Source organism: Limulus polyphemus, unplaced genomic scaffold (assembly GCF_000517525.1).
Source record: "Limulus polyphemus unplaced genomic scaffold, Limulus_polyphemus-2.1.2 Scaffold113, whole genome shotgun sequence".
In the NCBI taxonomy this organism is placed as follows: Eukaryota; Metazoa; Arthropoda; class Merostomata; order Xiphosura; family Limulidae; genus Limulus; species Limulus polyphemus.
In genome coordinates, this window is record NW_013665723.1 from 252309 (window position 1) to 262563 (window position 10255).

At 30.9% G+C, this 10255-nt stretch overlaps 1 protein-coding gene across 4 annotated transcripts in view; it reads left to right on the top strand.

Annotated features, from left to right (window-relative positions):
* Positions 1-2114: 2114 nt before the first annotated feature.
* LOC111089133 overlaps positions 2115-10255 on the top strand; it is a 90566-nt gene continuing 82425 nt past the window's right edge. For all 4 annotated transcript variants that reach the window (XM_022401025.1, XM_022401035.1, XM_022401033.1 and 1 more), the window contains exon 1: positions 2115-2345. In XM_022401025.1, the coding sequence (XP_022256733.1) occupies positions 2271-2345 (75 nt within the window). In that variant the 5' untranslated portion in view covers positions 2115-2270. The remainder of the gene's footprint in view (positions 2346-10255) is intronic.

Below are 10255 nucleotides of genomic sequence, written 5' to 3' on the forward strand. Positions count from 1 at the left end.
TATAAAATGCATTGTTTCTTTTACGTAGGAAGGAAAAATTTAGTAGTGATGTAATTTGTGTGACTGTTAGCATGAGCAGATGATTTGTGTTAGACGCTACTGTTTTTTTTCTATTATTATTATTAGGAATTACGGGACGGTCTAGATCATGATGGTAATGGGAAAAATCTTTCTGGGTGAGACTGTTTAGATGTCATGTACTCGAAGGTGTTTTTGTTGATTTGTTTATTTTGAATGAATGACTTAAGTTTGTATTTGGTAGTACTTGTAAGCTGTTTTGAACAATCCCGTGTTAGTGTTTTTGTAGAAATTAATCACAGCTTTATTTAAGGTGGCTTCAGTAATGTAGCCTTTGTTGTTACGAGTATTAACAGCCCCACCTTTGTAAGAAGCTTCTATTAATAATGTTTGTATAATGTTTGTATCAGATATAAGGTTTATAATGGTATTTATTTTGTGTGAATTGAGGTTATTATGAGCGGATTTCAGTGACTTCAAAGCTTGGACCAGAACTTATTCAGGAGCTTTAATTTAACTCTGTTAATTGTTGTCAGACATTAAATGTTTCTTTACGAGTTTGATTGTAACTTTTTCAGCTTCAGACAGAAAAATGAATAAGTATCAGTACTAGCCTAAATTGCATGGCTGATTTTAACCCTTTATAATTTTTCCTAGAAGAAGTGTGTATAATAGTGTTTTAATCACACAATGACCGCCATATCCATTGCTGAAGATATGTTATGCTTATTACCAGTGCTTATCGGGGAGGCTGGGAAATGAAGGCGACAGACAACGAGACCTGGAACCCAATATTTTGTTTTAATGATATACATGAAAGTAAAGATTGCCTGCTTCACATATCTGGCAAAATTGTAAGTGAAAGCAGCCCTAGTAATTTTGGAAGTATAAACACACCACATATTATATTGATGTAATGTCGGAAAGAAGTTTTAAGTAAAACTCATAAGCACACAGTTTCTCTCTCTCTATATATATATGTATATATATATACATATATATCCTTTTTGTTTGGAGGGATGGGGAAACGATGCCATTTTAATGCGCTACTGTTTTTCTGGATTTCTTCGGATCAACATAAGAAATATTGTAGAATATAAATATACGAAAAACTAAGCCATACAGTCATTAAAGCCCAATAAAAATTCCTCTTTTATGGTGTCAGTTAATCAGCTCAGAACCTTACTGAAGGGCCTGTACGTAATTTCTGTTGGCTTGTCATCCCCTGTGGATATATATATATTAATTGCAATTCTTTTCTGGCAGCGATCCCATTCGGCTTTCTGACAAATACTTAAAATAAAAAAATCATGTAATACCTGAATGTAAAATCGACGATCTTTTTCACATATCCAAAATTGTATGTATAAAATTCATTTACTTTCAACAGTATGTTTGGTTCAAAAAATGACAACAGAATTATTTTGTTATGAATAAATTCATACTTTTATACGTATGTATGTGTGTTCAGAATAAAGAGCAAGAGAATAATTATTTCTATCTTTTTAAGATTTCAGGATACATAATATAAAATGATTCAAAACTACAAAAAGATACTTACTTATATATTCGTTTCCATTTAATGAGAAACATCCAAGTATTAAAGTACTTTTTTTCCATCTTTTTTTTCTGGGGGCAGTTTGGAGGTATTTGTTGTTATATATAAGAACTAAAAATGTAAAGTACTAACTATAATGAAAATATATTGTGAACTTGATGACATCTTTTAAATAGATACTGTGTATAGAATGTACATATGAAGTACTTGAAATATTACTATTTTATTATACTTATGAATACAACAGTCATACATTTCCAAAATCAGTACTTAGTTTAACTTATTAAATTTCGTTGCGTTCAAATGTACCATGTAAAAAAGTGATTAGCAGTGAACTTAGTACCTGTTGAAACTATAGCTTCTTGTGCATGCCGAAATAGAAAACGATTGCTTGCGCTGGTTTGTTGTCTGTGGATGATTATTTATTGATCGCGGGCTAGAGGAGACGACATCCTTTCTGATTTGACTACATAAGCATGGGTTGGTAGCGTGAAAGACTTAGTCAACTTGCCACTAACATGAAGTAAAGACTGTTGTCCACACTTTAGTCTTTCATAGTTGGTTGCCTTTCACACTTATTCTTCTGACCGATATTGGCATTAAACCATTTATCGCGCTATCAACTCGATATTTTTACTTCTGTGACCACGGCAAACATTCCAAAGACAGTAAGAATATCTTATAAAAAATTACAATGGCCATATTAAAGTCATGTTGCTGCTGGAGGTCTGTACGTCAAGGAAGTTTCGCAAGCGCTATCTTTACTTTGGTAAGTAGTTTCAGTTGCTAAGTAAGTAATTATGATTTGGAAAGCTTTCATTGTTATTATCGAAAGATTACATTTTTCTTAAGTTTAAAATAGTATGATAAAAATTTCGTCAAACGAAACACAAAATAATATATAATTTTTTATAGGTATTTTTTGTAGCTTATAATAATCATATCACAACATATCTGAACAAAAGCGTCATGTAATTGGTAGTAAAAACTAGGAGTAATGCGAAATAGCATTATTCATATCTCACAACGATTAATAAAAAATAACAACAACATAATAATCAAATTGTATGTGTGTATGTGTATATAAATTTGCACTTTAAAGCTTAAAATTAGCAAGCTGTAATGCGGAGTGAGATGTATTCATCCACTGAAAAAGCTGTGTGCGATATTTGTATCTGATGACAATTTCTCTAGGCATAAGATTGCCTGATTTTGCATGTATATGAAAATAAAAAAGTTGTCTCTATTTATGTTGGAATCTGCTGCCTTTCACGAATGCATTATCAAAGAGGTTTTCTTGAAGCAAGTGGGGTCTCATGAACTTCAGTTATTGGTCTTGTTTATTAACACAAGATAAACTGAGGATATTTATGAATATCATTATAGCCATGCTCACAGATAAGTAAACAAGGAATTAACTGAAAAACAAAGCAAAAAGTATTATACAAAATATCTTAGACACTCGCAATTTGAAATTTTTATAAAGAAAATGTTTATAAATTACGAGTGTCGTATGGTGAGCTTAATATATTCTGTGGGAAAGCTTAGTAAAATCAGAATTTTAGTTTTCCAACCATACGAATAACAGTGGTCTATTCCCGTATATATATATATATATATAAACGGACAAGTAAAATGTGACTGAATCTTTTCCTTAAATGTAAAATCTACATAATGATCATGTAACAGTTCGCATGCATGTCGTAATTGTCTCCATAAAATTTCTAGAAAAACAGCCAACCTGACCTTAGTCAAATTTCAACTGATTTATTGTATTTCACACTTGTAAGTAACCATTTTTAAGCTGTGTATATTGAATGCGTTCAGTTACAGCTCGGCGACAGTTCCAGATCCGTGAAAAGTACAAAAGTTCCAAAGATTTTCAGATTTATTAACTTTTTCGGTTACTGAAATCTTTAGTTCCTCAGATGTAACATTAAGAGGTATCGCGCAAAGTCTTCCTTTTATGAAAAAGTGTCTTTTACGCCATAAATAAAATAATATATATATTGTGCGTGTGAAGGGTCTACCTTTCAAAAGAGCTTCTTATTTTTTGTTTTTATAGGATTTTGACAGATACCACTAAGAGAGCCCATTAGTAGTCTGTTATTTCAAAGCAGTGTTTTACATATTATCATTCAACCATGTGACTAGTAAGTGTGGGTTAAGTCGTAAATGCTATCGTATACTTTTAAATTTAGTAGGGATAATATCAAAAGGTAAAAACTAATAAAAAATTACAGAGAATAAAAATACATACAACGTTTAATTTATTTAGTTTATTAGTTGAAACAACAACAATAATTTTTATGTATATTCTTCCTCAACATTTAATATTGAACTGGTGTGATAATTTGTAAAACGTCTCAGCCTAACCATAATTGAGTGGTACTGTTGCTACGATGACTCTAAAATGCCTTTCCTCAAATGTAGGTTTTATGTTTATAAGAACGATTTTCTGTTAGTTTTCTAGGTAGAACAATATTTTTACATTGATCAACACTTTTTTCCATATTGATAAGTCTTCTCTCACTATAATGAACGTAGCACGTATGTCAGTATCTATGTATGTAACCTAAACTCCTGGGCTATCTATTGAATGGAACCATAAACTAAAAGCCATAAAAATATCACGCTTTGGGTATTCAAGATTCAGACAATTAGAAAAATGAATGTGGTATGCGCAACAACCATTTTTTTTTTAAATAATAGAACATAATTTTGAATAAAAGTACTTTCCTCACAATACGAACACGACTTTCACTAGGACTGTACGCGAAAGTTTGATTATATCTTTATTGATGTAATTTTTAAATATAGTACTGAGAAACTGGATTCTTAAAAACTATTATTTTTGCAATAACGAGACCACTTTTAATATATAAAAACACTACAGTTTATATCAGTAAAATGTATGAGAATTTTGAGCTCTGTACATTGAATAATTTTGATGAGTTGCGTATGACTAAATAGAACAATTCGAACACTTTTTCCGTGCAGTACTTCCCAGCAAAAAACTAATTTTTTAGAAAATGTTCACTTTTCTAAATTTTTTTGAATGAGGTATGTATACTACAATTGGTAATGAATAGCACAAACATCCGCCTGAATGACGGCGTTTCTGCTAGTATACATCAACTGAGAAAGTTATTTATTTCTACTATTATATTAAGTTTAAATTATATGCCAAAGAATAAGCTGTTTATCCTACTTAGTTTCAAACTCGGATCAACCTTTTACTTCTAATTACTGTTTGATGTATTATATAGAAATTTCTTCTAATGCAAGTTATTGGCTTTACAATATACTGTGATATGGTTAGAGGTGAAAAAAGTAAATAGCAAAGAGGTGCTTAATTCAGTCAAGAAACTTTACTTGAAAATATAAATTACAATGTGAAGAAAATTCACAGTAATTTATGGTAAAACAAACAATGACATTTGACTCAGGAAATCAAAACACATTTGTTTTACAAATCAGGAAAAATGTATCCTTCTGTTTTTCCATATGTAAGATCAATACAGGAGTTATTTCGAGTTCAGAGTATCAAAATTATTTGGAAAAGGCTAAGAGGAATAACAAACGTTAATTGAAAAATATTTTTGAGAAATGGCATTCACAATATATGCATTTGCATGTAACAGAAAACAATAGCTTTCACAATAAGAACAATAGTACCACAAACATTTGTTTATATTTCTGGAGCATTATCAAAACAATTTCTATTAATTTAGTTTTGTATTTATCGAGCTATATCAAATTGAACTTAGTTTCAATATTACTTTTACGACAAGTAAAACTCCATCTTATTAAAAAGTTACTGTTCTCTTATCTTATTTAAAAAAACCTTTGTGTTTATACTTAACCTCTCTTAAGTAAAACTTATGTTATAAAGCGAAATATGTGGTGTGTGAGAGCGACGTAGTTGTTCTATTCGTAAAATGTATAAAATATGGTCCTTACTAAGGAATAATTTGTTGTTTATGGACGTTGCACAAAGGTACTCGAGGGCTACTTACACTAGCCGTTCCTAATTGTGAAGTGTTAGACTAGAAGAAAGGCAGCTAGTCAACACCACCAACTCATAGGCTACTTTTTTTTCCAACAAAGAATGGAATTGACCATCACAGTATAAAGCCCCACGGCTGAAAAGGAGACCATGTTCGGTGAATTGGTTTGAACCTCTTGGGAAAAAGAAAATCAGACGTGAATTTGTTATTAAAACTCACAAGATGTAATTTTTAAATGTACTATAAACAAATGGTTAATATTGTATACTAAAGTATGAGATTGTTCAGTTTTTGTCCTACAGAATTTGAACGTTCTAATTATTATACTAACTTGTTATGATTATAAATTCTAACGTATTTTGTTGGGTAATAGGCTTTAATGTTTCGTGATACAAATAACATGTAAAACCCGTATTTGTGTACTAATAGATACCACAATGTTTCATCCTTTAATTTGCTGTGCCGTGCAGCCTGTCTACTAATAGATACCACAGTGTTTCATCCTTTAATTTGCTGTGCCGTGCAGCCTGTCTACTAATAGATACCACAATGTTTCATCCTTTAATTTGCTGTGCCGTGCAGCCTGTCTTCTCAGCAGTTATTGTAGAATATTTTTTCGTCATATTTTTATTGTAATGTTTTATTATAAATAAAAATTTCTTTTAAAAAATGCTCTGTAAAATTCAGTATACAAGCCACTGTTTTACCGATTAAAATCAATAGAAACCAAAATGAGTTAAATTATTCTAAGATTAATAAAATATTAAGACACGAATGTGTTTTATCTAATTATTTAAACTCATATCTATTCTATCATAATAAATATCCTAAACTGCAGAAAAAATTAAGAGATAAAAAGTATTTTATTTGTAATTTAAACCAAAAGAATGACAAACATATTTATTACACACGGAAAACATAAAATAAGACGCCTTCAAAACATTTAACTTAATTCTAAAGACATTAAAGTTTCGAACTATATAATATGTATACGTATATATTTTCAATGAAAATAGAACTAGTTTATTGTGTGTTATTTATATATATATTTATATATATTGAAGATATTTATAATACAAATTTAAAATTTACATATCAAGATTATTTTCGTAATATTTCAAACTTCGTTCTTGGTGAACAGTTTTGTTTTAGTATTTTCGATCAATATAATATCGTATACGTAAGTCCTATAAATTTCTAAAACATGTATACCATTTCTGAAAACAAATCTAATAAACATATTTGTACTCTTGACTTATAAGAACAAGAAGAAGAACATGGAAACATTTGAACGCGTTTTTCTGTAGGTGAATAATAAATGACATATTTAATATCTATTACTATTTAGATGTCGACAATGCAGTATTTCTATTACTTTTTTACCATTCTCACTATCATTTGTCTGTGTCCTAAGAGCGAACTTTTAAGTTGTATTGTTTGTTTGTTTTTGAATTTCGCGCAAAGCTACACGAGGGCTATCTGCGCTAGCTGTCCCTAATTTAGCAGTGTAAGACTATAGGGAAGGCAGCTAGTCATCACCACCCACCGCCAACTCATGGGCTACTCTTTTACCAACGAATATAACGCCCTCACGGCTGAAAGAGCGAGCATGTTTGGTGTGACGGGGAGTCGAGCGCCCTAACTACCTGGTCATGCCGGGCCTTTACGTTGTATAAGTAATATATTTTTTACGAGGGTGGGAGGAATGGTTTAGCTGCTTTTATTGGTGGATTCCCATTTCACTAGAACATAGTACCAAGTGCCTTTATCAGAAATTACATTAACATTTCATTTATATTAACGTTATTGATAGTTTATGCTGAAAATATCAGTTTTTCGTACCTAGAATCTTACAATAAAAAGAGTTTTCTTGACGAGGTAGTGCTGGACTTTATAGTAATAATGTCATTCTTCATCAGACATTTTATTTGGGTGAATTAAAACACTAGTGTAACATTTGAATAAAGAAAACACAATCGAGGATACAAGTTAAGTATGTAGCGATATTTAAAATAAATTTGATGCCATGATAGTAATATATATATATATATATATACCTCACCAAGAAAACTCTAGTAAATATATAATGTCATGTTTTAATGTTAATGTGTCTCTAAATTATAGACCATTTGAGTGCTCTTGCGCTGAGAAATAAAACTTTGTAGAATTAATAATTAAATCTATTAACCTACATAAGGCCACGGGTTGTTTAATGCATGTTTTGACGAATATTTATAAGTAACATATACCGATTTATTTATAATATCATGCGTTTTCTCACTTTGAAGAGTTATCTATTTAATAGATTTAAATCATGTTATGTAATTTCCCATTTGTCCACATCTTTTGTTTGTAATTAAGCACAAAGCTACACAATAGGCTATCTGTGCTCTGCCCACCACAGGTATCGAAACCCGGATTCTAGCGATGTAAGTCCGCAGACATACCGCTGTGCCACTGGGGGCTTGCCCACATCTAACTCCTATATCGGCCAATGTTATTATACACATTTTTTATTATTATTAAGACGGTTTTGTACTTGTTAATGTTGAAACTGAATAAAATTTAGGTTTAAAATATTTAAAAAGATTGCTAAATATTATCATTATCACTTTTTAACACTTACATATTTTTGTATTGTGTTTCAATTTGGAATACATGGAATATTCTTTATTGTGGCTAAAAAATATCATGAGGAAACAACTTAAACACTAACATTATTCACTTAACGTTATTTCTTTATTTTTGCAACCTTTGATAAAGCCATGTTACTTCACTATTTGCTGTATGTTTTCTAAACGTTTGTTTTTGCAATTTTTTGAATTAGGAGAAAAATCGATCTTCATTGACACCGCGAAGGTATTGGACCTCTTAAAAACACCGGCATTAGCACATTGGTACAATAAAATAGTTCGAACAAATATGGTTTTAGGATAAGTTTGTTTGTTTGTTTTTAAGTTAAGCACAAAGCTACACAATGGGCTATCTGTGCTCTGCCCACCACGAGTATCTAAACACGCTTTCTAGCGTTGTAAGTCCGCAGACATACCGCTGTGCTACTGGGAGGCTTTAGAATAAGTCAATAACAACATTGAAAATATTGTTTAGATATTATTGAAAAAAAATGTTTAAGAATATCAATGTGAACTGCTAAACAAATATATTTATATATATATATATATAATGAAGCTAATAAATATAATATTTTCAGACAAAAGGGCATCAAACAGAAAATATCGTACATAATATACTAAGAGTAAAAAAACAAATAAGTTAGAAAATCAGTATGGGTAGGGTAAAATATTCCTTACTGTGAGAGGTGTAACCGGAAATAGAACCCTCACAGTGGTAGGAATACTTCATCTATCAGACTTAATCTCTATTTGCAAGCCTCACACGTGAGAAATAAACAAAGAAAAATACAAATTAAAACCGGAAATGGATGTTCATAACCACAAAAACCTATATCTAAAACTACTATTCACTGCTTGCAGTTAGATATGGGAAAGCATATGGCCTGAATAAAACAAATAAACAAACAACAGGTTGCCACTTCTGCCCCACTATGGATAATAGGTAAAACTATCAGTTGATATGTAAAAGATACAACTACACATTTCTTAATAGAAGATACTTTACATACTTATATAACTTATCTTAAATTAGATTCTTTCTTACGTAAAACACAGGAGACACAGTTGTCTTAACCTTACGAAAATGTTTACTTTCGGTATTGCTTACATTTTTATCGTAGAGTTCTGAAGCGGGATGCTAATCTATACAGTCATAATTGTACAATTATAATTCTGAATACCACGAGGATTTTGACGTCTACGTATAATTGCTTCAGTACTCGCTGTCCATACTTACATGTGCTATTGATTATTTGAAAATATTTAGTTTAAAGTTTGATAATGAAATACATAATGCAAAAACTAGACAATAAGCTACACTTCTAATAAGCTTGATCATACATGAAGCTATACAGTATGTTTCTTTACATATTCCCCACAGTTTTCATTAGGGATTTCAAATTAGAGTTGTGCAAAAATAAGAAGGAAAAAACCAGACCCTATAATTCACTACCCGAAAGGCTTTTTGTTCAATACTAGAACTCGTCGGTGGGGCTGAAACATGATGAAAACAACAACAACATCTGAAACACAATAATGCATATAATGATATGATGTTATATTTCGAAGGCTGGCGAAACAAAGGGACCAATAAACCTAATATTCTTAATAAATACTGGACCTAATGATCTATGCTTCGCCAGCTTTTCACCGGAGTAAACTATGATTCTTTCTCTTCCATAAGTAATAGGTCTCTTTAAGTCATTTTATGAACTGGTGATAATGGGGTATTCATTATCCAGTCGTATTAACTGTTCATACTTACATATATTTGTGATTATTTTAAAATATTTTTCTTAATTTAAGTAGCCTTATGTATGTTTGCAAATACAAGACCGTCACCACTTAGATGCAATCTCAAATACAAGACCGTCACCACTTAGATACAATCTCAAATACAAGACCGTCACCACTTAGATACAATCTCAAATACAAGACCGTCACCACTTAGATACAATCTCAAATACAAGACCGTCACCACTTAGATACAATCTCAAATACAAGACCGTCACCACTTAGATACAATCTCAAATACA